Source organism: Dipodomys spectabilis, unplaced genomic scaffold (genome assembly GCF_019054845.1).
Source record: "Dipodomys spectabilis isolate Male_0828 unplaced genomic scaffold, ASM1905484v1 ptg000594l, whole genome shotgun sequence".
Classification (NCBI taxonomy): domain Eukaryota; kingdom Metazoa; phylum Chordata; class Mammalia; order Rodentia; family Heteromyidae; genus Dipodomys; species Dipodomys spectabilis.
In genome coordinates this window covers 1,598,293-1,624,120 of record NW_024871271.1, presented here as the reverse complement: position 1 = coordinate 1,624,120, position 25,828 = coordinate 1,598,293, and the positions used below count along the sequence as shown (strand labels likewise).

The window sequence follows — 25,828 nt, the reverse complement described above, 5'->3', positions numbered from 1 at the left end:
CGCTCTGCCATGGGGATAAAATCTGTGTCCTCACTGGGTTAGTTTTGCAGTGAGCGCACGGAGTGAACCCAGAGCCTCAGGTGTGCCAGGGAGGGACTGACTCTACCACGTGAGCTGGGCACTCAGCCCTCCCAAGTCAGAATCGAGTTGTGTTATGAGAGCAAAGTCTGTAAGGTGAAAGTGGTCCATTAGATACTGCAAAATGACTGAACACGGTTGTGACATGGACAGGAAGCAGGCGGATGGCCACATGAGAATGAGGATGTCACTCTGCACAGTAAAGCTGGACACTGACTGGTCAGGTGCTCCTGCATGTCCAGGGCCCCGGACAGCTGGCTGCCAACTCCTGAACGACCCTCTGTGCCCACCAAGACCAGTTGTAAGATGGAAGAATGATCCAGTGTCCTAGGGGTGCCAGTGAGGGCAGGGTCTTACCTTCAACCTCTGGTCAGTCAGCTTGGAACACCAGCTCAGATGCTCCATGAAGCCACAAGTCCCCCCTGACTGTGCACAAGGTCCTTTCCACACGGGTCCCGTCCAGTGCACACCGGGTCCGTCCCGCGCACACCGGGTCCCTCGCGTGCACACCGGGTCCCTCGCGCGCACACCGGGTCCCTCGCGTGCACACCAGGTCCGTCCTGCGCACACCGGGTCCCTCGCGCGCACACCGGGTCCCTCCACACCGGGTCCCTCGCGCGCACACCGGGTCCCTCGCGCGCACACCGGGTCCGTCCTGCGCACACCGGGTCCCTCGCGCGCACACCGGGTCCGTCCCGCGCGCACACCGGGTCCGTCCCGCGCACACCGGGTCCGTCCCGCGCACACTGGGTCCGTCCCGCGCGCACACCGGGTCCCTCGCGTGCACACCGGGTCCGTCCCGCGCGCACACCGGGTCCGTCCCTCGCGCACACCGGGTCCGTCCCGCGCGCACACCGGGTCCGTCCTGCGCACACCGGGTCCCTCGCGCGCACACCGGGTCCCTCGCGCGCACACCGGGTCCGTCCCGCGCGCACACCGGGTCCGTCCTGCGCACACCGGGTCCCTCGCGCGCACACCGGGTCCCTCGCGCGCACACCGGGTCCGTCCCGCGCACACCGGGTCCGTCCCGCGCGCACACCGGGTCCGTCCCGCGCGCACACCGGGTCCGTCCCGCGCGCACACCGGGTCCCTCGCGTGCACACCGGGTCCGTCCCGCGCGCACACCGGGTCCCTCGCGTGCACACCGGGTCCGTCCCGCGCACACCGGGTCCGTCCCGCGCGCACACCGAGTCCCTCGCGCGCACACCGGGTCCCTCCACAGTAACCGGGTCCGTCCCGCGCACACCGGGTCCGTCCACAGTAACCGGGTCCGTCCCGCGCACACCGGCTCTTGGCCCTCCAGCCCCGCACGGTCCCTGCCCGCCGGACGACGGGTTCTGAGACCCCAGGACGTCGGAGCGGTTGAGTCGGCGGAAGCTGTCTCCGTGTTCGTCGCAGCCCCGCACCCGGCCGGCTTCGGGACGGACGGCTGTGCGGTCCGCGCGCCGGACCGACGCCCCGGAGTCGGCGTGGGCCGCCCCCGGGCGACGGCAGAGCAGTGCGGGACAGCGGGGCCGCGCAGGCAGGGCGGGGCCGGGCCCGCGGACCGGGCCGGGGCGGGATGCGGGGCCGGGGCGGGATGCGGGGCCGGGGCGGGATGCGGGTCCCGCGCGGTCTGCCGGGGGTCGACCCCGGCAGGCCGCGGTGATTGGTCCGCGCCCTCTTCCGCCGGCGGAGGGTGGGCCTTCGCGATTGGCGGAGGCGCGCGGCCACGCCCACTCACGCATTGCGTCTCTACCCGGCGTGCCGCGCGCCGGCCTTCTCCGCTCGGCCGGCCCAAGATGGCGGTGCAGGAGTCAGCGGCCCAGCTGTCCATGACCCTGAAGGTTCAGGAGTACCCGACCCTGAAGGTGCGCGCCGCGGCCGGCCTGGCTCTCGCCGCGCCTTCCGGGGGCCGCGGAGGCGCTGCGGGCGGAGGGGGCGGGCGGCCCTCGGGCGCGGGGGCGGGGCCCCGGGTGCGGGCCCGCGGCTGGGGGAGCCGGGGCGGGAGCCGGCGGGGCCGGGCGGCGGGGCCGGGGGCGGCGGGGCCGGGGCGGGAGCCGGCGGGGCCGGGCGGCGGGGCCGGGGGCGGCGGGGCCGGGCGGGGGGCCGCGGGGCCGGGGCGGGAGCCGGCGGGGCCGGGCGGCGGGGCCGGGCGGGGGGCGTCGGGGCCGGGGCTGGGGAGCCGGGGCGGGAGCCGGCGGGGCCGGGGGCGGCGGGGCCGGGCGGGGGGCCGCGGGGCCGGGGGGCCGCGGGGCCGGGGCTGGGGAGCCGGCGGGGCCGGGCGGCGGGGCCGGGGGCGTCGGGGCCGGGGCTGGGGAGCCGGGGCGGGAGCCGGCGGGGCCGGGCGGCGGGGCCGGGGGCGGCAGGGCCGCGGGGCGTCGGGGCCGGGGGCGACGGGGTCCGCGGGGCCGGGGGCCGAGGGGCCGGTGGGGGCGGCGGGGCCGGGGGGCGGCGGGGTCTGCGGGGCCGGGGGGCCGGTGGGGGCGGCGGGGCCGGGGGGCGGCGGGGTCGGGGGCGGGGGGTCCGCGGGGCCGGGCGGCGGGGGCGGGGGCCGGGGGTCCGCGGGGCTGGGCGGCGGGGTCGGGGGTCGGGGGGCGGCGGGGTCGGGGGCCGGGGGGCGGCGGGGTTGGGGGTCGGGGGCGGGGGGGCCGGGGGCCGGGGGGCGGCGGGGTCGGGGGTCGGGGGGCGGCGGGGTCGGGGGCGGCGGGGTCGGGGGGCGGGGGCGGGGGGGCCGGGGGGCGGCGGGGTCGGGGGTCGGGGGCGGGGGGGTCGGGGGCCGGGGGGCGGCGGGGTCGGGGGTCGGGGGCGGCGGGGTCGGGGGCCGGGGGCGGCGGGGCCGGGGGGCCGCGGGGCCGGGGGGCGGCGGGGCCGGGGGGCGGCGGGGCCGGGGGCCGGGGGGCGGCGGGGTCGGGGGGCCGGGGGTCCGCGGGGCCGGGGGCGGCGGGGCCGGGGGCGGCGGGGCCGGGGCGTCCGCGGGGCCGGGGGGCGGCGGGGCCGGGGGGCGGCGGGGCCGGGGGTCCGCGGGGGCGGCGGGGCCGGGGGCGGCGGGGCCGGGGGGGCGGCGGGGCCGGGGGCGGCGGGGCCGGGGGGCGGCGGGGCCGGGGGCGGCGGGGCCGGGGGGCGGCGGGGCCGGGGGGCGGCGGGGCCGGGGGCGGCGGGGGCGGCGGGGCCGGGGGCGGCGGGGCCGGGGGCGGCGGGGCCGGGGGGCGGCGGGGCCGGGGGCGGCGGGGCCGGGGGGCGGCGGGGCCGGGGGGTCCGCGGGGCCGGGGGCGGCGGGTTCAGGGGTCGGGGGCGGCGGGGCCGGGGGCGGGGGTCCGCGGAGCCCGGGGAGTCGGGGGCGCGGCGGCCGGAAGTTGGCATGGGGCGTGGCGAGTTCGACGCCCGGTGTTCCTAGGGGAGGAGGCCCGGCTCCGGAGACCCGGTGCGGCCGTAGCCGCCCGCCCGCCCCGGCCGACGCGGATGCCCGGCTGGACGTCGCGGTCGCGGTCGCGGTCCGCGCCGGGCAGGGCCGCCGTCCTCCCCGCGGAAGGCCGGCCGGGCCCCCGCCGCTGGGGAGCGGGCCCGCGGTGACCGCGCTCGCCATCCCGGGTTCTTCCGGGTCCGGTCGCTCTTCTGTGCCCCGAGCACGCGGTGACACGGCCCGTCCCGGTGGCGCTGAGAGCGTCCAGCGCCGGCGCGTTGCAGCCTCCGTCCCCCAGCACCTGTGTCTGTCTCCCGGGTGGAACGGTGATCACACACTGCCTGGAAGATCCCCAGCGTGACCTGCTGACGCCTGCTGCCCTGGCCCCCCTCGAGTGGACGAGCAGCTGTGTGCGTCACAGTGCTACCCCACCCTTCATTTGACCAAGGGGGGCACGGCTGGCACCCCCCATTGGAGGCAGGTCCTCATATGGACACTTTCTGCCTCCCGGGCCCTGATTCTTGGGTGTGTGATTCCACACTTGGCTTGTGCTTGACTTACATAAAGCTCCATGCATTGGTGAATGAAGGCCTGCGGCCAGCTCAGAGCATCTCTGAGGTGCTGGGGACAGAACCTCCAGGCTGTTGAAGGAAGTTTACCGACCAGCCTGCAGCACCGCATCATCTTCAGTCTGACTGGCGAACACAGGGCCCCAGGCAGGAGTGTCTCCCCGGCTGGCAATGTCTCCTGTGACCTAGTCTGACTAAAATGACTGTGTAGATGTGTGCGTCTGTACAGTAAGGGTAGTGGTGTCACTTCACGCAAGCTTGCTGTTTTTTAAAGTTTTTTTAAGACATGTTATTAGAATATAATTTTTACAAGTAGAGATGGTACTTTCTAGAGGAAGTAGAAGCACTTTCCTTCCAGGTCCTTTTGATCCCATCTAAATAATAGTTGCTCTGTTCTGTTGCCAGTGTACCACTGCTGAATTAAGGATTTTTTTCCCCCAGGAAGTTTTCAGGAATTACTCCTGGCAGATAATAGGGAGGCTTTACTGGAAAAGTAATAATCCCTGATTTAGAACCCCTTGTTTATAAAGAATTAAGCAGAATGTCAGCAGAATTGATAGCTCCAGAGCGGTTAACATTCATGAGGAGGCACGAGCCTGGCACAGTAGTGTGGGGCACACAGCGCACGCAGGTGTGCAGAGAGAATGGGGGGGGGGCTGTGACTGTCCAGTGGAAGGCCGTCCTGCAGGGGGTGGGAACTGGCACCATCCCATTGAAGCTTAATCCCACAGGAGTTAAAATGTTTTCCTGCCACTTAGGTCCGCAGCCGTGCAGGTTGGGTAACCCAAGGTGGTTGGGTAACCCAAGGTGGGTTCAAGCAGTGGACCTGAGATGTTTCCTTTTGGGTCTTGGGACCAATGCAGAGCTGGTGCTTGGTAGGCACTTTTCCTTCTCGTTTTTCTGGAGCTGTGTGTGTTGCCAGCAGCAGACAAGGCCCTCCTCTGCATTTACAGCTCTGTCCCGGTGGTGGGCTAGCCCAGACTTGGCTGCTGGCCTCCTTGGGGCTGCACATCCCGGGTTGTCGAGCTGTGCACAGCAGGGTGTTCAGCACCCTCTCTGCCCACAGCGCCAGAACCCATGCTTGGTCCTCAGAATGTCTTTACAAGGCCAGACGTCCCCTGAGGACAAAGTCACTATGTAAGTGCTAAGACTTGTTTTTGGGCTGTCCACTGCCTGCTGCTAGGGTCCAACGCCGAAGGCTGTCTAGTGTCGAGATGAGTGTGGTCCTTTGGAGCAAGTAGAAGCTGGACTGCTTAGTCTGTCACCTTAAAATGGAAATCCTTGTTTGAATTTTGAATTGTTCCTTGAAAAAGCTTTATCTTAATGCTAGAAAAGTAATTTTTTCTTCAAATTCTGCAGAGATTTTCCTGTGAATGTTTCTACTTTTTTTCCCCCATAAGCTAGCTGAGGTAAGCTAATATCTTGTCAACCTTCTCTATCGCCACCAAAATCAGATGGGAGTCTGCATAGCCCAGAAACGGGGGCCTGACCCTTGTGGCTGCGAGGCCCCCTCTGTCCCTCCTCGCCCAGGCTTACCTTCATCCTCTCCTGGAGCCTGGCCAGGAATTCCCCCACTATCTGGTTAAAAATTCCATAAAACTTGAGGGCTCCCTGTTGTCCACTTGCTGCGTTCCAAAGAGCCTTCCATGCTAGGCACCGCTGTCTGGGTGTGACTAATCTTCTCCTATAGCCCACAATCCTGGTCCTTTACCCACCATCCCTGCCACCCGTCCTGCATTCTGCCCCAGATTGCAGCTGAGGGTCGTCATGGCACCTGCTGCTGCTCACCCCACTCAGATATGAGGGCACCCAGGCTGTGTTGGTGACTGCATGGATCTAGTGCCTCTAAAAGACCCTCTATCTACAATGCCGATCCAGACCCAGAACCCAGGACATTCTGGTTTATCTCTGTAGGGTGCCTGGCATAAAAGGTGAACATTCCTCCTCTTATTGTTACTATTTAGAATAGGTCTTACTTCTGTAGTCCAGGGTGGCTGGTCTTGAGTTCACAGTCCTCCTCCCTCCAGCCTCCTGAGTGCTAGGATTACAAGCTTGTGCTGGCACTGTAGCGGACGCTGAACTTTCACACAACACCCCTGAGCCACACCCTAGTCCTTTTTCTTTGGTTTGTTTTTGGTATGATGGCATGCAGTGGTACATCCCTGGTGCTAGCAGGATGCTAGATTGAGGAAAACCAAGAGTGCTCTACGGTGGCCGCTAATAAAGATGTGCTGCCTTTTACAAATCTAAAGTTTTTTCTTTATCACTCAAATAAAGCACATTACGTTGTTGTTGTTGTTAGTCATGAGGCTTGAACTTGGCACCTCTGAATTATTTTGCCCAGGCTAGTGCACTATCTCTTTGAGCCACAGTTCCATTTCCAGTTTTCTGGTGGTTAATTGGAGGTAAGAGTCTCACAGGCTTTCTTGCCTGGGCTGGCTTTGAACGGTGAACTCATCTCAGCCTCCTGAGTAGGTGTGAGCCTTGGGCACCTGACCTCAGTGTGTTCCAGTCACCATTTGCATCTGGGCCATCAGAGTTTCACAGAATTAGAAGGGAAGCATCAGTCAGTGATTAAACAACTGAGCTGTGTAATCACTCATGGAAATTGAAAACGTTTGCTTTTGAAATTTCATTGATTTGTTTACTATGCTTAGCCAAACCAGGTGTAATAAGTCTGCAATCAAGTGGGCTTACTGTATTGGCAACTTTTTGTTGTTGTTGCTGTTGGTTGGTTGTAGAGCTTGAACTCTGGGCCTGGGCGCTGTCCCTCAGCTCTTCAGCTCAAGGTGAGCGCTCTACCACTTGAGCCACAGCACCACTTTGGGTTTTCTAGTGGTTTATTGGAGATAAGAGTCTTGTGGACTTCCCTGCCTGGGCTGGCTTTGAACTGATCCTCAGATCTCAGCCTCCTGAGTAGCTAGGATGACAGGCTGAGCCACTGGCGCCCGGCTTGTATTGGCAACTTTTTGGTAAGATGTGGTCTGACTGTTGGAGAACGCCAGGGTAGTGCTAGCCAGGACCTGTGGGTGTTGGGTGAGTACACTTGTTTTCGGGGTAGATCCAGAGGGTGTGACTCTGGAGAGATGCCATCGGCTGTCCCTGCCTGTGATAACACGGGAGCCCCAGGCTCCGTGGAGGACCTCAGGACATCCGTACAGCTGTGAGTCAGTGGGGGGGGGGGGGACATTTGGGTCACATGTGCTAGTACTCTGCATTATGAAAGTTTAGTACCAAGGAAAAATACATAACTGTCTTCAAGTGTGAGTATTTGGGATATAGCACTAAATATACTAAAACATGTTTTGGTTGGCTTGTGTGTGTGTGTGCGCACGCGCGTGCGCAGGTACAAGTACTGGGGTTGGAACTTAGGGCCTTGCCCTGGGTTCTCAGCTGGTGCTCTACCACTTAAACTACAGCTCCACTCCTTGCTTTTTGTTGGTTAATTGGAGATTAAGAGTCTATTGAATGTGTCTGCCTCAGCTAGCTTTGGACCACAATCCTCAGGTACGTACCAGCTTTCTGACTAGCTAGGATTACAGGCATGACCCTCCAGCGCATTTCTCTACAGCTCAGGCTGGCCTGGAATTTGTGATCCTCCTGTGTCAGCCTCCCAAGTAGCTAGGAATCCAAGAATGTGACACCATGCGTGGTATATACTACCATGCCCAGCTGCAGTACATCAAAGTCAGGAACTTGGGAACTATTGCCGTATTTTGTCAATGGCCAGGAATTTTGTATTGTCATAAAAATACAATAGATAATTTTAAGGGCACAGTATGTGTTGTTAACTGTGTACCTTGTGGTGCATTAGGCCTCTGGAGATTTTTACCTTGTAAAAGTGAAATCTTCCCATTCTATATGAGATGTCCTGTGTAAATACAATCATGCAGCATTTGTTGCGTAGTGGTTGGCTCATCTTAGTGTGACGTTCTCAAGATTCGTTTATACTGTTTCCTATTTCAAGGCTGAATTATATGCATTCCGTGTACGCATTGCAACGTAGGCAGCTGCCATGCTGGATACTTGGAGCTTGTGTGTTTATTCTGTGTGTCCATCAGCATGGAACCAGGTGCCATATTGGACACAGGATGTCTGTGTTCATTCAGTGTATCCGTTGGAATGCTGTGTTGAACACAGGAAGTCTGTGTTCATCCTGTGTGTGCATCAGAATGGAGGTGGGTGTCATGCTGTACACAGGAAGTCTTTGCATTGTGTGTATCATTGGACTAGAGATGGGTGTGTGCTGTGTCGGATGTGAGGACTCTGTGTGCATTGTGTGTCTCATTGGATTGGAGGCCTGTGCTGTGCTGGACGTGTGGAGTCTGTGTGCATTGTGTGTCTCATTGGATTGGAGGCCTGTGCTGTGTCGGATGTGAGGACTCTGTGTGCATTGTGTGTCTCATTGGATTGGAGGCCTGTGCTGTGCTGGACGTGTGGAGTCTGTGTGCATTGTGTGTCTCATTGGATTGGAGGCCTGTGCTGTGCTGGACGGTGTCTCATTGGATTGGAGGCCTGTGCTGTGCTGGACGTGTGGAGTCTGTGTGCATTGTGTGTCTCATTGGATTGGAGGCCTGTGCTGTGCTGGACGGTGTCTCATTGGATTGGAGGCCTGTGCTGTGCTGGACGTGTGGAGTCTGTGTGCATTGTGTGTCTCATTGGATTGGAGGCCTGTGCTGTGCTGGACGTGTGGAGTCTGTGTGCATTGTGTGTCTCATTGGATTGGAGGCCTGTGCTGTGCTGGACACGTGTTGTCTCTTGTGGTCAGAGTAAGGGAGCCAGGAAGAAGAAAGATATTGTAGCCACAGTTCTCTGGAAGAATGGCCAGTCTTCAAGATTCTTTTTTTATTCCCTATTTTCAGATTCTGTATAGGAACTAGGATTGATGTGTCTTTTTGCAGTTGGAGTGAAGTAGCCCTGCTCTGGAGGAGACAGTGCATGTGGACTGCATGTGGGCCTGTCTTCCGGGACCCGCCCCGCTCTGTCTGAATAGCCAGCTTCTCACTGGCGCAGAGTATTTGTTCATGCCCTTCACTGTTTATTTTTCTAGATGAACTTGGGGATTATGTTGTTGGTGTGTACTTACAGTTCCTTTAGAAGGCGTGGGACTGTGCTGTCTGCGGATCTGAGGCGGTGGGAGCGTCGTGTGTCTCTGCCTCTGTCTCCCTCTCTTCCTCCCCTGCTCCTCCTCGGCCTAGATGTCCTCTTACCAGGCTCTGGGTTTGGATCCAGACTCTGGGAGATGTTGCTGCCATGGCTGTGTGACCAAGGCCTGAGCACTCATTCTCCTGGCTGTGATCCCACGTGTCCTTTCCCACTTAGGTGCCTTACGAGACGCTGAACAAACGCTTCCGAGCCGCTCAGAAGAACATCGACCGAGAGACAAGTCACGTTACGATGGTGGTGGCAGAACTGGAGAAGACTCTGAGCAGCTGCCCAGCCGTGGATTCTGTGGTCAGCCTCCTGGATGGGGTGGTGGAGAAGCTCAGTGTCCTCAAGAGGAAGGTTGGTGCTGCTTCCCGGCCCCAAGGTGGAGAGGGATAAAGCAATGCCAGACAGCCTCTCCTGGAGAATGGGGCAGTGGAGAGCCAAGGCACGCAGAGGTTTAGAAGTCACCTCAGATTTGCAGCTGGACCTCTTGTCCCCATCCTGGTAGACTAGGGGCTCTTGAAATGATCTGGTCACTATTGTGAAATAACATTCTCTTTAAAAAGTTGGGTAAGACAGTTTCATGAGAGAGCTCAAGAGGCAGAAAAAGTCAGCATTCCAAGTTGAAGACAGGCCTCAGAAAGGTGACAAGTCCTGGGACAACCTGTCACTCCCTTCCACATCTCTCCAGCAGGCTGGCACACAGGTATGGGTGCTGACCAAGCTCCACAGCTCTCTGCGGAGAACCTGGATGCTGGAGAGCACTGGCCCTGGCTGGCCCTGGCTGAGTGGGTGCAGTCCCCTGTGGGGAGGAGCCTTTGATCTCAACCCGCATGGCCGGGAGTGACTTTAGGACAAGAGTCCAGCACAAAGGCAAAGGCAGCCCGGAGGAGAATAGGGCCTGACAACCGGCAGAGGCCTGGCCGTAGCCATCAGCTTCCGCAGAATCCAGAGAGTGCTAAAAGAGCGAAAGCCTCTGTAGGGAACAGAATGTGTAAAAAGATAGGTAAGGTTTAAAAAGAGACAGCATGTGAAGAAAGAAAAAACCACAATAACCTGCCGAGGCCTGGCTTAAGTGATAGAGTACTGGATGAGCGTGAGGCCCTGAGTTCAAACCCTAACACCAGCATATAGATGGGCCGGGAGGGGGACCTGGTTGGCAAAAACGTGTGTATTTAGGTTTTTCATTGAATGAAAAACTTGTAGCAGTTATCGTTGACACTGTGACAAAGTTGAGTAGGGAATTGAGCTGAATGTGGGTAGGAAGAGATCATTAGAAGGAAGCATAGTCAGAGGAGGATGGAGATCCAAAGCAGCAGGGTTTCTGGGGAGCGTTTCAGACCCAGAGGCTCAGAGACGGCATGGCTGTGACCGAGCCCCTACTAGAGGGCGTTGGATGGCAGAGGTGGAGAGAGACCCCATCCTCTGAAGCAGAGGCCGGGAGAAGACTGCTCTCGGAGGGAGGCCCATTTGCTGACTTGGAGCCACAGACCCGGAGGAAAGCCAGCCAGCTGGGCCTCGCTCTAAGCTGCCCAGGACCCAGCAGGCTGCAGGGCATTCAGAAGTCACGCCTTCATCATGCGAGACTTGGTGACACGGGTCCTCTTGGCTCTTGATAGTTCCTGGATTACGGGTAGTATATTGGATGATGTAGGTCCAGACCGTTTCTGTTACTGTTTGAACAAAACTACCTTTAGGAAAAATTTATAAAAAATGAAAAAGTTACTTTGTAATGATGAACAGTTCAGGAAAAAAGTAGCAGATTTCAAAGTTTAAAAAAGTACTTGGCAACATAAGATCAGACTGTATAAAGTAAAAATAACACAACTGAAAGTAGATAGACATGTAAGCAGTGGCAGGCTTGGGGGGGTGCGTGCACAGCGTCCAGAGTTGGTACCTTAGCTGCTCTGCCAGTCACATCTGCATCAAGCACAGACTTGTCCCGGGGACGGAGGTGGAGCCCGGTGCAGTGACGTTCGTTCATAGCCCCCCCCCCCCCCCCCCCCAGGCCTCCCCGAGCTGGGCATGGCGCTGGTGTGTGTGTGTGTGTGTGTGCGCTCACTGTGTGTGCTCTCTGCTGTGGCCTAGGCAGTAGAGTCCATCCAGGCTGAGGACGAGAGCGCCAAGCTCTGCAAGCGCCGGATCGAGCATCTGAAGGAGCACAGCAGTGACCAGCCGGCTGCGGCCAGCGTGTGGAAGAGGAAGCGCATGGACCGCATGATGGTGGAGCACTTGCTGCGCTGCGGCTACTACAACACGGCTGTGAGGCTGGCGCGCCAGAGCGGCGTCGAGGTGGGCCGGCCGGCCACCCCCGCCTCCCTGCCCTGTGGGCAGCAAGGGGTCCCTGGAGGCCAGCCAGGCCAGGCCCAGTGTGTGTGCCCCGTGTGTGTGTGTGTGTGTGTGTGTGTCTGTGTCTGTGTGTGCGTGCGTGCGCGCACGCGCCGAGGCCGGCCAGCAGCCTTCAAGGCCCAGTTGGCCCCTCCCAGCCTCAGCAGGGCAGTGTGCTGCTGTACTTAGGGCGTGTGTGGGAGGCCTGGGTCTCCTCTCTCCGCCGCGCAGCTGCTCCTCCCAGTGCTGGCTGTGCGTCCATCTCGGGCGAGTGTCCTGGGAGTCTGGCTTTCCTAACACGTGTGTTCTAGTAGAGAAGGCGACATCCATCTGTGGGGCTCCTTTTTTGGTACTCATCCTGGGACTTGAACTCAGGGTCTGGCCACTGTCCCTGAGTTTTTGTGCTCAAGGCTAGCACTCTACCACTTGAACTACATACAGCTCTACTTCTGGCTCTTTGGCAGTTGGTTGGAGATAAAAATTTCAAGGACTTTCCTGCTTGGGCTGGCTTGAAACTTTGATCCTCAGATCTCAGCCTCCTGAATGGCTAGGATTATGGGTGTGAGCCATCAGTGCCTGGCTTAGCAGTTTTCTTAAAAAAAATAAAATAGAAACACTTGGGTAGCTGAGCTTAAAAAGAACACAGGTTATGCAAAAAATGACAAGAAAATCGAAACCACTAGGATAAACTGGAATGAATCTGGAACATTCTCAGTAGCAGGACTTTTAGCCCTTGGATTTTTGTTTTCGATGTGGTTAGCAGGGTTTGAATGAAGGTCCTCACATTCTTGCTTAGTTTATTCCTCGTGGCTGCAGAGCCGTAGGTCCCAGGTCCACCAGCCCCCAGTAGCAGCCTCAGGGCTTCTGTGTTTACACCCCTGCCTCCACCCCACCGGCCCGCCACCCTCCCTTCTTCCTGCCTTCCTTCTCTGGCCTGGGGTCAGGTTGTGGGGCTGTCAGGGCCCAGTGAGGCCTGAACACTTGGGGAGTAGGATGGGTCTTACTCAGGCTGACCTGGCCTGACAGCCTTTTGTGGTACCCGGAAGACCTATGAAAGACAACCTTTTTTTTTTTTTTTCCCTTGTACTGGGGCTTGATCTCAGGGCCTGGGCATTGTCTCAGAGCTGCTTTACCACATGAGTGATAGCTCCACTTCCAGCTTTTTTTTGTGATTCACTGGAAATAGTTTCACAGACTTTCTTGCCTGGGCTGGCTTTGAACCATGATCCTGAGCTCTCGGCCTCCCTAGTAGCTAGGATTATAGGCGTGTGTCACCAGTGCCCAGCAAGGTCAGTATTCTTTTTTCTTTTTTTTCTTTTTCTTTTTCTTTTTTTCAGGGCTGAGGACCGAACCCAGGGCCTTGCGCGTGCCAGGCGGGCACCCTTCCGCTGGGCTAAACCCCCAGCCCCATGGTCAGTATTCTTGACCCTTAGCCCTGAGCCAGTAGCAGGGGAGAGCTGGCTGCTCTCAACTCTGACCAGTGAGTAGAAATGGCTCCGGTGGCTGACACTCAGCACCTCCCTGCGCTCGGTCACTTGGAGAGTCTGGTACTGACTTATTGACTCCCTCTTGCTCTCTCGCTCACTCTCAAGTTCTCTTGTAAGTTGTTGGTTTGTGCTGAAATAGGCAAAGCAGGAGTCTGGCTTTTATTGTGCTTCCTTGTACTTAGTACTTGTTCCTAGCGCTGTGCTCACCTGAGTTCTGATGCCCCCGGCCTTGGCTGGGGGGAGGGGCTGCTGCTTCTGGCCACCGGAAGGTGGCTCCCTGGCCTTGTGTGTGTGCAGCACCCAGGTGGAGGTGTGCTGGGGGCCCCAGGAGGAGCCGTTGAGGCCAGCAGAGCCGGGCCCCTGTGCACCCTCCTCCAGGACTCGTGGGACGCTTTGAGCTCCCCTGGTTGCGGTAGCCCCCCCTTCCCTCCTCCCCTCACGGTGCTCTCGTGTCTCCTTGCGTTAGGTTCTCTTGCTTGCGGGACCCTTCACTCACGGGCCCCCTCCAAAGTACAGAGGGCCCCGCACCCCCCAAAACATCATGGCTTTCAGAGCAGGGACCAAGTGGAACAGGGCTGCCAGGCCTCCGGCTCCATCGGGACACTCAGGGGTCCCTCACCTGCCCTGTCACGCTTGGCCAGGCACCCCAGTACTCCCTGAGCAGATGGGGTTCTCTTGGGCACAGATAGAGCCTGTTCCGTTAGTGTGTGGAGAGGGTGGCCCCGGCCACCATCATGGCCTCCCCCCTGCTGGGCAGGACTCTTGGCTCACAGCCAGGGCTCTCCTAGACTACACTCCACCTGCTGGCCTCTGCTGAGGTCTAGCCTTGGGGTTCTGCTGGCCAGTCATAGTGCCAGTGTCTGTCCACCTTGCTAGTGCTGGAGCCCCTGCCACAGAGGGTGCGGTCCTCCACCAAGGCCTCCCGTGCCAGAGGGAGGCTGTGTCCTGGGCTGGGGTCTGAAGGCTGTAGCTCATTCTGAGGACTGGCTGGATTTGTACCTTGCTGGGGGCTCGTCGGTCTCAACCCATTCAGACGGCCCCACAGATGTGGCCCCCAGGGGTCCCTGTGAGTGCATGCTGTGGACATGCCTGTGCTTTTTGAGGGCCCCTGGGCCCCGTGACCAGGGCGGGCGTGGAGACCAGTTGCCCTCTTGGGAGCCCGACGCCAGTGGTGGCTCACACTGTAAGCCTGAGCTACCGAGAAGGCAGAGACCTGAGTCTCAGTTCAAAGCCAGCCCAAGCAGGAGTGTCTGTGAGACTCTTATCTCCAGTTAACCACCAGATAGCCAGGAATGGAGCTCGGTTCAAGTGGTAGCGCGCTCGCCTTGAGCCCAAGAGCCCAGGGACAGTGCCGAGGCTCCGAGCTCAAGCCCCAGGACTGGCCCATATGGAAAAGTGGGGTCCCTGAGCCAAGCATGCTGTGACCTGAGCCACGCCTTTCCCAAGGACCTGGTGAACATCGAGATGTTTCTGACGGCCAAGGAGGTGGAGGAGTCCTTGGAGCGGCGGGAGACAGCCACGTGCCTAGCCTGGTGCCATGACAACAAGTCCCGGCTCCGGAAGATGAAGGTATGGGGTCTCCCGGCTCAGCTTGGGGGGGACTGTGGGTGAACCCAAGGGGCTGGGCAGGACCCCACCCCCACCCCCCCCAGTTTTTGCTGGTTCTCATTTGATGGGAGCTGAGGGCCGTCCACTCTGGTCCACATTGTTCGGTGTGCTCAGCCGCTCAGGGCACCATCCTGCACTGGAGTCGGGGCGCTACCCAGGCTTGGCTCAGGCCGGGAGCTCTGCCTCTCACTTGTTCAGCCTGGGAGCAGGGGTGAGGGGCGGCATACGAGGAGGAGCGGGAGCGTGCGAGACCAGCCTGCTCCCCTGCAGTCAGAGCCACTGTAAGGGGTGTCCTGTGTGCCGCGGGGTAGTTCCGGGCGGGCGGGCTGGTCAGGTGGAGACAGGTCCTTAGGAGCTGGCTGAGGAGGTGTGTGTAAAGTTCTTGCCTGGTAGTAGGGTGTCTCTGGTGTGTCAGGCTCCTGTCTGGCAGAGTGTCTCCTGTGTGTCAGGCTCCTCTCTGGCAGGGTGTCTCCTGTGTGTCAGGCTCCTCCTTGGCAGGATGTCTCTGGTGTGTCAGGCTCCTGCCCAGCAGCTGTGCCCGGGGTGTTCGGAAGCTTTCCATGTGAAGTTGCTGGCCTCACCCAGCCCACATTGGGTGCTGTGGGTTTTGGTGCCAGCCCCAGGCCTCCGTGAGGCTGTGTTGCCCTGAGCCTTCCACGCCCTCCCAAGACCTCCCAAGGCCTGTGCCTCTGACAGAGCCCACACAGCTGTCCCCCAGGGCCTCCCCGCCATAGAAGGAGCCTCTGCCACACCTCTTGCCACCTGCCCAGCCCTGAGCGCACCGCCCTCCACGAAAGCCCCTCGTAAGCCGCGCCAGCGCCGCGTGGGCTGGCCGCCTTGGGCTTCCAGGCCAGGCCGGCAGCCTCGCCTCCCCCTGGCTGCTCTTCTGCTCCTGGCACCGCCCACCCGGGCTCCCGGGCTCCCTCCTTCTGCCTGGGACTCCCTGGCGTTTGTCCGGCGGTGCCACTGTCCAGCCCCACCAGCCCCCGGTCACCACTCTCCTTCCACCAGGGGCCAGCAGGGCGCCCAGATCTCTCAGAGCAGGTCCTGGCATAGGTAGCTCTGGCTCCCTCACAGGGTGGACTGGCAGTGCACCGAGGCCAAGGCCTGGCGGTGTGGTGGGAAGAAACCTGTTGAGGAGAATCTGGGCGGTGGCCGGAGACTCCGAAGGTCCTCTGCCCTTGCACGTTGTGGATCTCCTCGCCCGTGACCCCATGGGCTGGCGGCACCCCGTCCTCTGCTTTTCTGGTAGTGCCTTGTACAAGGTCCTTCCTGTGACCCCGTCAGCCCTCCGGGTCCCCTGGGCCGAGCTCCTCGCAGAATATCAGCAGGACCCCAGACTCTGTGGTCTCGTTACCCTTGCCACGCTGGCCACCTGGCTTCAGGGGCCAGCTCACCAGCTGAGGCCCGTGCTGGTCCTGCTGGGAAGGGACGGGTGGGATCTGTGGCTTTGCTACAGCCCTGGGGATCTTCGGTGGGGATCTGCTGTCACCGACACGTGAGGCTCTCTTAAGCCTCCTCTCATCTCTGCCTTCAGAGCTGCCTGGAGTTCAGCCTCAGGATCCAGGAGTTCATTGAGCTCGTCCGGCAGAACAAGCGCCTAGATGCTGTGAGGTAGGAGCGCGCCACCTGCCCTGCCCCTCCGGGGGAGACGGGGCCTTCTGAGCATGCCCGCCCCTCCTGGGGCCTCATCCTGTGGCTAGGTGCTGGGGCTGTCTGGTGCAGGCTGTGTCTTGTGTCCGAGCCAGGGGTTGTGGCCCCCTTCCTGTGTGGAGGCAGCGCAGGAACCCCCACCCCGGTGGCTATGAGGGGAGCCAGCAGTAAAGCATGAGCAAGGCTCTGGGCCCCGTCTACCTGCGTGTGAAGGCTCCATTGGCCGCCTGCAGCAGGCGGGCTGATGGGTTGGTTCTCAGTTCTGGGGGCTTTCCACGGTGACCAGCTAGGTGCCAAGAGGAGCACCCAGCATTCTGCGAGCTCCTTTGGGCTTCTGCAGCCTGTTTGGCTTCTCGCTCGGCATAGTTGGGCCTGCGGGCAGAGGCCGGCTGTCCTGCCTGCTCAGCTTCCTTAGGGTGCACGCCTTCCGCAGGGACCGTTGACTTGGCCGGGCCCCCACGGCGCTTCTGGCCCTGTGTCGCCAAGACCTCTGCCCAGGGCACCGGAGGGAGCAGAAGTGGGCCTGTGGGTGGACGTGGCCTGGGTCACGGGCAGGTGCCGCTGCTGCCTGAGTGCATGCTGAGGCGGCAGGGTTCTGGGCCGTGCTGAGGGGGTCCCGGCAGGAGTCTGATGGTTTCACCCTGCCTCGTTCACTTGTGCTTGGCGGGGCGGGGGGGGGGGGGGGGTCCATCTGCATATGGGATGCACACACGTGCCTGGTCAGGTGCCAGGGCCTCACACAACCGCTGTACCTGAAAACACAGGCGGGCCGAGTGATTCATGGGTCGTGTGTGTGTGTGTGTGTGTGTGTGTGTGTGTGTTTCATCTGTTGTGGGGCTGGAATTGAGCGTGCGAGGTATCGCTACCATCTGCTGGTGCCCCAAACCCACATCTGGGGTCTTACTGTTGCCCCAGACTGGCCTGGAGCTCCGGGAGCCCCTCCCCCCTCCGCCGCTGAGCAGCTGGAGCACAGGCTCAGGCCGCCAGCCTTTTTCATAATTTAGAAACAAAACTTCGGAGCCACGGAAGTTTGAACTCAGGACCTCACCTTCCTCTTGAGCATGCCCCCATTCCCCCAGCCTTCTTTGCTTTTATTTTTACACAGTCTCAGGTCTGGGAGGGACTAACCTCAGACCACGATTCTCGGACATGCACCTCCTACACGCCATGCCTGTCTGCTGAGACTGACTTCTCACTTGACTTTGTGCCTGGTCTGTTCTCACGCCAGGATCCTCTCAGCCTCTTGTCTCTTGGCTAGCTGGCATGACAGGCATGTGCCATCCTGTCCAGCTCCACATTTTTAACTGAATGAATCAGAAGCCAGTGCCTGGCTCAGGGCTGGGACGTGGCGCACCTTGGCCTGGCCAGGTGAGATTTAGGGATTTAGTTTTCCTGCTGTTGTTGTGGTTTGAACTCAGGCTTCCTACTTGCTGAGTAGGTGCTCTGCTGCTGGAGCCAGGGACAGAGTCCTGCATTTATGCCCGGGCCAGTCTGGACATCAGTTCTCCTAATTACACTGTACATAGCTGGGATCTGGGATGAAAGGCAGGCCAGTCTGCCCAACTGTTGGTTGAGAGGGGTCTATTTTTCCCAAGGCTAGTCTCGAATCTCAGTCCTGAGTACCTGAGATTACATACATGAGCTACTGTGCCTAGCCTTTCTGGGTGTTGTTAAATTTGTATTTATATTGTAAAGGAAACAGCATTGTTATATGTCATGTTAGTTTTCATTGCGATGACAAACACCTGAAGCAAACGACTTAAAGGAAGAAGGAAGCCAGGCGCCAGTGGCTCACGCCTGTCATCTTAGCTACTCAGGAGGCCGAGACTGAGGATCGAGGAGGTTCAAAGCCAGCCTGGGCAGGAAAGGTGTATCTCCAATAAACCACCAGAAAACTGGAAGTGGCACTGTGGCTCAAGTGGTAGAGCGCTCGCCTTGAGCTGAAGAGCTGAGGGACCCGCGCCCAGGCCCAGAGTTCAAGCCCCAGAACCGACCCCCGTTCCCCCCCCCCCCCCCAAAAAAAAAAAAAAAGGAAGAAGAGTTTCGTCTGGCTGACCGCACCAGAGGCTTAGACCCTGGTGAACTGGTGGTGGTGTTTCAGGCCTGCAGCGGGGCTGCGCCAGGAAGCAGGGGAAGAGCACTGGCCGCGCCCTCAGGGCCCTTCCTGGGCATGCAGCTCAGTGACCTCACTTGTAGGCTGTTCTGCCTCCGGGGGTGGCCCGGGCTGGAGCCCCGGCTCTCCGCACACTGCTAAGGAAGGGTCGGCCTCACTGTGTCAGGGGCTGGGCTGTCTTGGAACTGGTGGCGGTCCTGTCAGGTGGATGCGTGTGCACCCCTGCGGGCACGTCTCCGATGACCTTTAGCCTTCTCCTCCCTGCCTCCTGGAGTGGAGCCCGGGGGCCTGGCCCACCTCAGGCTGCTTGGTGGGCACCTGGGACCTTCCTGGCCTCATACTTCCTTGTTTCTGTCCCAGCATGTTGCTGGCTCGCGAGGGGACTTGGGGCATTGCTGGCCTCTGTGGGGGCTCGGGGGCGCTTCTGGCCTTTGGGGCCCCAAGTTCAGAGGACATATCTGTGGATGGAGGTCGGGCGGCCCTGCCGTGGCCTGAGACCCCCGTGGGACAAAGTGGTACAGTGTCCACCAAGCCATTTAAGCAGAGCACCTGTGCCCCCGCCGTGCCCGTCTGTTCAGGAGCCGACCACGGCATGGCCTGCGGGCCCACACAGGGCTGAGTCTGCGTGGCTGCCGGGGAGTGAGTTGCTCTGCGCGTGCAGTATGGAACCACGGGGGGCGGCCGCTTGAGGTGGACGCAGGGGTCCTGAGTGCTGGAGCCAGACTAAGTGGCCAAAATGTTGTTTTTTTAGACACGCAAGGAAACACTTCAGTCAGGCCGAGGGGAGCCAGCTGGAGGAGGTTCGCCAGGTCATGGGCATGCTGGCCTTTCCCCCGGACACCCACATCTCCCCATACAAGGTAACTGCGGGACGGCAGCACTCTTTTTTTTTCTGTCGGTCGTGGGGCCTGAACTCTGGGCCCGGGCGCTGTCCTCAGCTCTTCAGCTCTAAGGCTAGCTCTCTGCCACTTGAGCCACAGCGCCACTTCCGGATTTCTAGTGGTTTATTGGAGATAAAGAATCTCATGGACTTTCCTGCCTGGGCTGGCTTTGAACTGCGATCCTCAGATCTCAGCCTCCTGAGTAGCTGGGCTGACAGGCGTGCCCACCGGCGCCCGGCTCCTGTGCCACCTTCACGGGTGGCCCTGCTTCCTCTGTGATGCTGGAGCTCTGGCATCAGGGTTCAGATGGGTGGTATTAGCAGTAGTCTTTGGTCGCCATTCCAGTTTTCTCCATGGCATCGGGCTCCCTGGCAAGGGGCTAGGTCTCGGGAGGACAGGTCCTGCACGTGGCTCACCAGAGTCCAGTGTGCAACCCCACTGCCTCCCCGAGGCCGCTGCCCGGGGCAGCTCGGACGCAGGCGCTGAGTCTCCCGGGTGCCACACCTTCCATCAGCGTCTCCCTGGTCAGGAGGAGATGCGGCTCGCAGGGGAGATGCTCCATCACAGGATAGATCCCCTCTGACCCCTGAAGGGGTTCACGGTGTTGGAGAGCCCCTGCCCATGCGGGCCTGTGTCAGGCACGTTCACCCGTGCACCAGCATGGCGGCTGGAGGTCAGGCTGCATGTCTGAGGCAGTTTTAGTTCAGAGCAGAGCGGGGCCCTTGCTGGCCAGAGCTCCCGACAGGGCCTGCAGGTTTGCCGAGTGTGGCTCGGGAGGCAGAGCTTTCACCTGGAGGAGGCAAGGGAGGCCTCTCCCTTGAGGCTGAGGAGAGCGCGCAGAGCCTGGCCAGAGGCCCCGGCAGCCGCCTCTCTGGGGCACACCGTCTCCTCGGAGCTAGGACCCTCAGGGGACACCATCCCCTCTGGGCTAGGGCCGAAGTTGGGCCTCTGCCCGGCCAGTTGCCTCTCTTGAGTGCCCCCCGCCTCCTGGTGCCCGGCCACAGCTCACCCACCCACACCCTCCTTCAGAGGACTTCCAGGCGGGGGCATGGTTCCAGAGTTCAGCCCCGGAGGCCGCGCCGTGACACCGGGCCTCCAGAGCTGCCTAGCAGCCCTTCTGTCTCTTCCAGGACCTCCTCGACCCGGCACGCTGGCGGGTGCTGATCCAGCAGTTCCGCTATGACAACTACCGGCTCCACCAGCTGGGGAACAGCTCAGTGTTCACGCTCACGCTGCAGGCCGGCCTCTCCGCCATAAAGACTCCGTATCCTCCGCACGGCGCCCACTCCGTCCCGCTAGCTAGCAGCGTGGCCTCTAGAAGGGTGTGGAAGGGTCCTACCCAGCAGCCCACGCTGTAGGCTTTGTCTGTGGTGTCCCGCACACAGGTGTGCTGCAGCAGCGTCCTTCCCTTCTCATCTCCCGCCAGGGCCCAGCCTCCCTCACAGAACCCTGCACCCAGGCCCTCCTTGAGGTGACTGCTCATCCTGTGTGTAAATGGCTCGACCCTGGCCCTGAGTGCAGCAGCTGCCTAGTTCCTGAGTAACTGACCCCATTCTGGCTATAGTGGCTGCCCATCCTGTGAGCCTCACCCCTGCTCCTATGACAGGGCTGTCCTGTGAGCCTCACCCCTGCTCCTATGACAGGGCTGTCCTGTGAGCCTCACCCCTGCTCCTATGGCAGAGCTGTCCTGTGAGCCTCACCCCTGCTCCTATGACAGGGCTGTCCTGTGAGCCTCACCCCTGCTCCTATGACAGAGCTGTCCTGTGAGCCTCACCCCTGCTCCTATGGCAGAGCTGTCCTGTGAGCCTCACCCCTGCTCCTATGACAGAGCTGTCCTGTGACCCTCACCCCTGCTCCTATGACAGACCTGTCCTGTGAGCCTCACCCCTGCTCCTATGACAGGGCTGTCCTGTGAGCCTCACCCCTGCTCCTATGACAGAGCTGTCCTGTGAGCCTCACCCCTGCTCCTATGGCAGAGCTGTCCTGTGACCCTCACCCCTGCTCCTATGGCAGAGCTGTCCTGTGACCCTCACCCCTGCTCCTATGACAGGGCCATCCTGTGAGCCTCACCCCTGCTCCTATGACAGGGCCATCCTGTGAGCCTCACCCCTGCTCCTATGACAGAGCCGTCCTGTGAGCCTCACCCCTGCTCCTATGGCAGAGCTGTCCTGTGAGCCTCACCCCTGCTCCTATGACAGGGCTGTCCTGTGAGCCTCACCCCTGCTCCTATGGCAGGGCTGTCCTGTGAGCCTCACCCCTGCTCCTATGACAGGGCTGTCCTGTGAGCCTCACCCCTGCTCCTATGACAGGGCTGTCCTGTGAGCCTCACCCCTGCTCCTATGGCAGGGCTGTCCTCCTGTGGTGATGGTCTCTTGGTGTGCCAGGCAACGCCTCTGGGCAGTGGTTTCCCATTGTGTTGTATGCTGAGCTGAGCGGAGGCTTAGGACTCCACTCTGATGAGAGGAGGTCTGTGCATGCTGCCGTCCACAGCTCCCCCAGACATCTGAGGAGCTCCCCTGTCCTGGGAATGGTGCAGAGGCTCCTGCAGCGTGCTGGCGTGGCCCTGAGGGCGGCAGCCGGGCCCGCTGAGGCTGTCGGCTGTGGAATAAGCATTGCCTTCACTTGGAGTGCTAGCGCGTGGCTGCAGCATGCCTGCTGTGCCCCTTGACCCCATCCCAGCCTTCCTTAACCTCGTGTACAGTCAGTGCTACAAGGAGGATGGCAGCTCCAAGAGCCCCGACTGCCCGGTGTGCAGCCGCTCCCTGAACAAGCTGGCCCAGCCGCTGCCCATGGCCCACTGCGCCAACTCCCGCCTGGTGTGCAAGATCTCCGGCGACGTGATGAACGAGAACAACCCGCCCATGATGCTGCCCAATGGCTACGTCTACGGCTACAATGTGAGGGGCTGAGGGGGGGCTGGCAGGGGTGGGGTAGGGGAGGCGGGGGGAGGGGGCTGGTGGGGGTGGGGGGCTGGCGGGGGTGGGGGGCTGGCAGGGGCGGGGGAGGTGGGGGAGGCGGGGGGAGGGAGCTGGTGGGGGTGGGGCATGATGCTGCCCAATGGCTACGTCTACGGCTACAATGTGAGGGGCTGAGGGGGGGCTGGCAGGGGTGGGGTGGGGGAGGCGGGGGGAGGCGGCTGGCAGGGGCGGGGGAGGGGGGGAGGGGGGAGGCAGGGGGGCTGGTGGGGGGGGAGGGGGGAGGCAGTGGGGCTGGCGGGGGGGGTGGGGGGAGGCAGGGGGGCTGGCGGGGGGGAGGCAGTGGGGCTGGCGGGGGGGGGGAGGCAGGGGGGCTGGCGGGGGGGAGGCAGTGGGGCTGGCGGGGGGGGGGGAGGCAGGGGGGCTGGCGGGGGAGGGGGGGAGGCAGGGGGGCTGGCGGGGGGGAGGGGGGAGGCAGGGGGGCTGGCGGGGGGGTGGGGGGAGGCAGGGGGGCTGGCGGGGGGGGGTGAGGGGGAGGCAGGGGGCTGGCGGGGGGGGGAGGCAGGGGGGCTGGCGGGGGGGGAGGCAGGGGGGCTGGCGGGGGGGAGGCAGGGGGGCTGGCGGGGGGGGGGAGGCAGGGGGGCTGGCGGGGGGGGGAGGGGGAGGCAGTGGGGCTGGCGGGGGGGGGAGGCAGTGGGGCTGGCGGGGGGTGGGGGGAGGCAGGGGGGCTGGCGGGGGGGGGAGGGGGGGAGGCAGGGGGGCTGGCGGGGGGGAGGGGGGGAGGCAGGGGGGCTGGCGGGGGGGAGGGGGGAAGGGGGGCTGGCGGGGGGGAGGGGGGAGGCAGGGGGGCTGGCGGGGGGGGAGGGGGGAGGCAGGGGGGCTGGCGGGGGGGAGGGGGAGGCAGTGGGGCTGGCAGGGGGGGAGGCAGTGGGGCTGGCGGGGGGGTGGGGGGAGGCAGGGGGGCTGGCGGGGGGGGAGGGGGGGAGGCAGTGGGGCTGGCGGGGGGGGAGGGGGAGGCAGGGGGGCTGGCAGGGGGGCTGGCGGGGGGGGGAGGCAGGGGGGCTGGTGGGGGGGAGGGGGGGAGGCAGTGGGGCTGGCGGGGGGGGGGAGGGGGGGAGGCAGTGGGGCTGGCGGGGGGGGGGAGGGGGGGAGGCAGGGGGGCTGGCGGGGGGGGGGGGGCGGGGGGACAGTGGAGCAGCCCCAGGGCTCTTTGACAGGTGTGACTCGAATACGAAGGCTTCTTTCCAACAGTTGGGTGTGTGTGGTGTCTGTTACGGAGCCCCTCAGGTATGTCGCACATCTTCAGCTTTCTCTACCGGTCTTGTTTTTCAGTCTCTCCTTTCTATCCGTCAAGATGATAAAGTTGTTTGCCCAAGAACCAAAGAAGTCTTCCACTTCTCACAGGCGGAGAAAGTGTACATCATGTAGGCCCCGTGTCGCCGAGGCTCGCCGGGCCAGGCTGCGGGGCTGGGGCCTGCCTTCCTCCCTCCCAACCCCTGCCCGCCCCGGTGTTTCTGTTTCTTGCGACCAAAGATCAGTGAGGAACAACACACACTCTTAGGAAGAGGAAGTGAGAGTTACTAAGTCTGTACCTGAGGGCAGCATTTTGATCTGTAGGGTTTTGTAATGTGACTGCAAAGTTCTTGCACTTCTCAGAGGAAACTTTCTCTACAGCCCGACCCAAACACTGGGAGAAGCTCAGAACCTCTCAAAAGTAGGAGTCAATTACTTGTGTTTCTCAGTTTCCTCTTTTTGCTAGTGACCAGATGTGGGAAGCTTGAGGAACGGATTTGTGTTGGCCACAGCCCCAGGAAGATGCCGGCTGCACCCGTGGACTGCAGTGACTGCAGCCTGAGGCCTTTCCTGACTTCCCTCTGGAGCCGCTGCCAGAACACGGGCGCCACCCCGGGCTTCTTCCCCAGGGCTCCGCCTACAAGGCGGGCTGTGGGCTTGGGGTTGTGTCCACGTGTATGTCATCTACACCCGCCTTACTTCCTTGGAGAATGTATTCACATGGAGATCCACTGGGCCAAGTTTCTGCAGAGGCCTTGCCCGTGGCTCTGTAACCATAACGTCTAAATGCTACTCATCACAGAAACGGATAGTTCAGCCGGAAAAGAACCGATGGGTTTTCAAACAAATGAACCATTGCAGTTCACACACAACATAGTGTAGCGGTTTGTACCTAGCGCTTATTTTTGCATGTTGATGTTGATGTTGATTAGCTAATAAACTGTAAATGTAAAGCGTGTTAATAAAATAGCTTTCTATTTCTCATTTCAGTGTGAGGCGTTTCTAACACCTGGGTCTTCCCTGTCCTCTCTCAAAAGGTGGGCAGGGAGGCACCTGTCTGGGGCCTGCGTTTTCCCTGTAGCCAGGGGGCTCAGCACAGCTGGCAGCCACGGCTGCCTAGCCACCAGGGCCCCCCCCCCCCCCGGCAGCACTGACCCCAGCGGCCCCTGGGAGATGCGGGCATCAGCGGCTCCAGCCTGAAGTCACCAGGACTCCCGTGGGCCTGGGATTCTGACGGCAGCTGCTGTTACCTCCATCTTCAGTGCCCAGGGGCTCTGCGTCACGGGGCCGCACCCACCCCCCTGTCCTGCTTTCTTCTGCTCCCCAGCTCTTCAGCCCCAACTTCCTTCCTCCATGCCAGCCAGACAGGACAGGGCGCGCGATCCTTCCCCAGCGTCCGCCCCGGTTCTCCACGCAGCAGGCCAGCCTGGGTGCCGCTGCGGGGTCTCCGTATGGCCCGTGCAGGGCACACCGCTGCACTCAGCCCACCACAGCTCCGTCATGGCAACCAGCAAGTGGCGGCAGAGCGAGGCCTGCGCTCCCCACAGTGCCAGAACCCCAGGGAGCCCGAGCTGGGGCTTGCCTCCTGCCACCCACTCAGGCCCCGCCTCCTCTGGACACACGACACAAGTGCTCACCAGCATGCCACACATGCGGACCCACGGTCCACAGCGCCCTCGCGGGCCTTTCCCTAGTCCATGTTCCACAGCCACCATTCCTCAGCCAGGTCTTAAGCGCTTGGCCAGCCGTGCAGAGGGCTTCGTTCTTGCACAGCAGCGGTCTGCATCATAGCACCAGGATGGACAACCAAGCTGGATATGGGAGAGGCTGCATCAAACTAGCTTGCAGCTTCTCCCTGCATGGGGGTCTCCTGCCCCTAACACCCCTCCATCCTGGGCACCTGGTCTTGAGGTCTGCGTCTGGCTGGAAGATTCTGTGTCCCTGCAAGCCTTCCTGGGTTGCTGAGCACCCAGAAAAGCAATCCACATTTTCACAGGCCATATCACCCATTTTCTTTGTGCTCAAGTTTATGTAGGCTGCATTGTTCATTCTTTTCATGGTGAATATGCAGATCATTCGTGATCATCTTTAACTACTGTGAGTAAGCCTGCGACAAGCATTTGTATCTTGTCTGTAAGCCTGTAAGCCACCCAGGAGACTGAGATCAAATGATGCCAGCCCAGCCAAAAGTCTGTGAGATTCTTCTCCACTAAAACTGCCTTTTAAAGGTGGTAGTAGAGACATGGCTCAAGTGAGCAAAAGCTCAGTGCCCAGGCCCTGAGTTCAAGCCTCAGGACCAGCACCAAGGAGTAGTTATGAAGCCCTGGGTTTGATTTCTCAGTACCACATACACAGGAAAAGCCACAAGTGGCA

The 25,828-nt window shown here is 61.5% G+C and overlaps 1 protein-coding gene across 1 annotated transcript; it reads left to right on the top strand.

Annotated features, from left to right (window-relative positions):
* Positions 1-1,813: 1,813 nt before the first annotated feature.
* On the top strand, positions 1,814-24,439 carry Maea (macrophage erythroblast attacher, E3 ubiquitin ligase). Its single transcript, XM_042670971.1, has 9 exons — positions 1,814-1,928; positions 9,352-9,534; positions 11,266-11,469; positions 14,439-14,561; positions 16,138-16,214; positions 19,118-19,226; positions 20,378-20,511; positions 21,949-22,144; positions 23,495-24,439. The coding sequence occupies exons 1-9, from the start codon at positions 1,860-1,862 to the stop codon at positions 23,588-23,590; spliced, it is 1,191 nt and encodes a 396-aa protein (XP_042526905.1). The 5' UTR covers positions 1,814-1,859; the 3' UTR covers positions 23,591-24,439.
* The last annotated feature ends 1,389 nt before the right edge of the window (positions 24,440-25,828 follow it).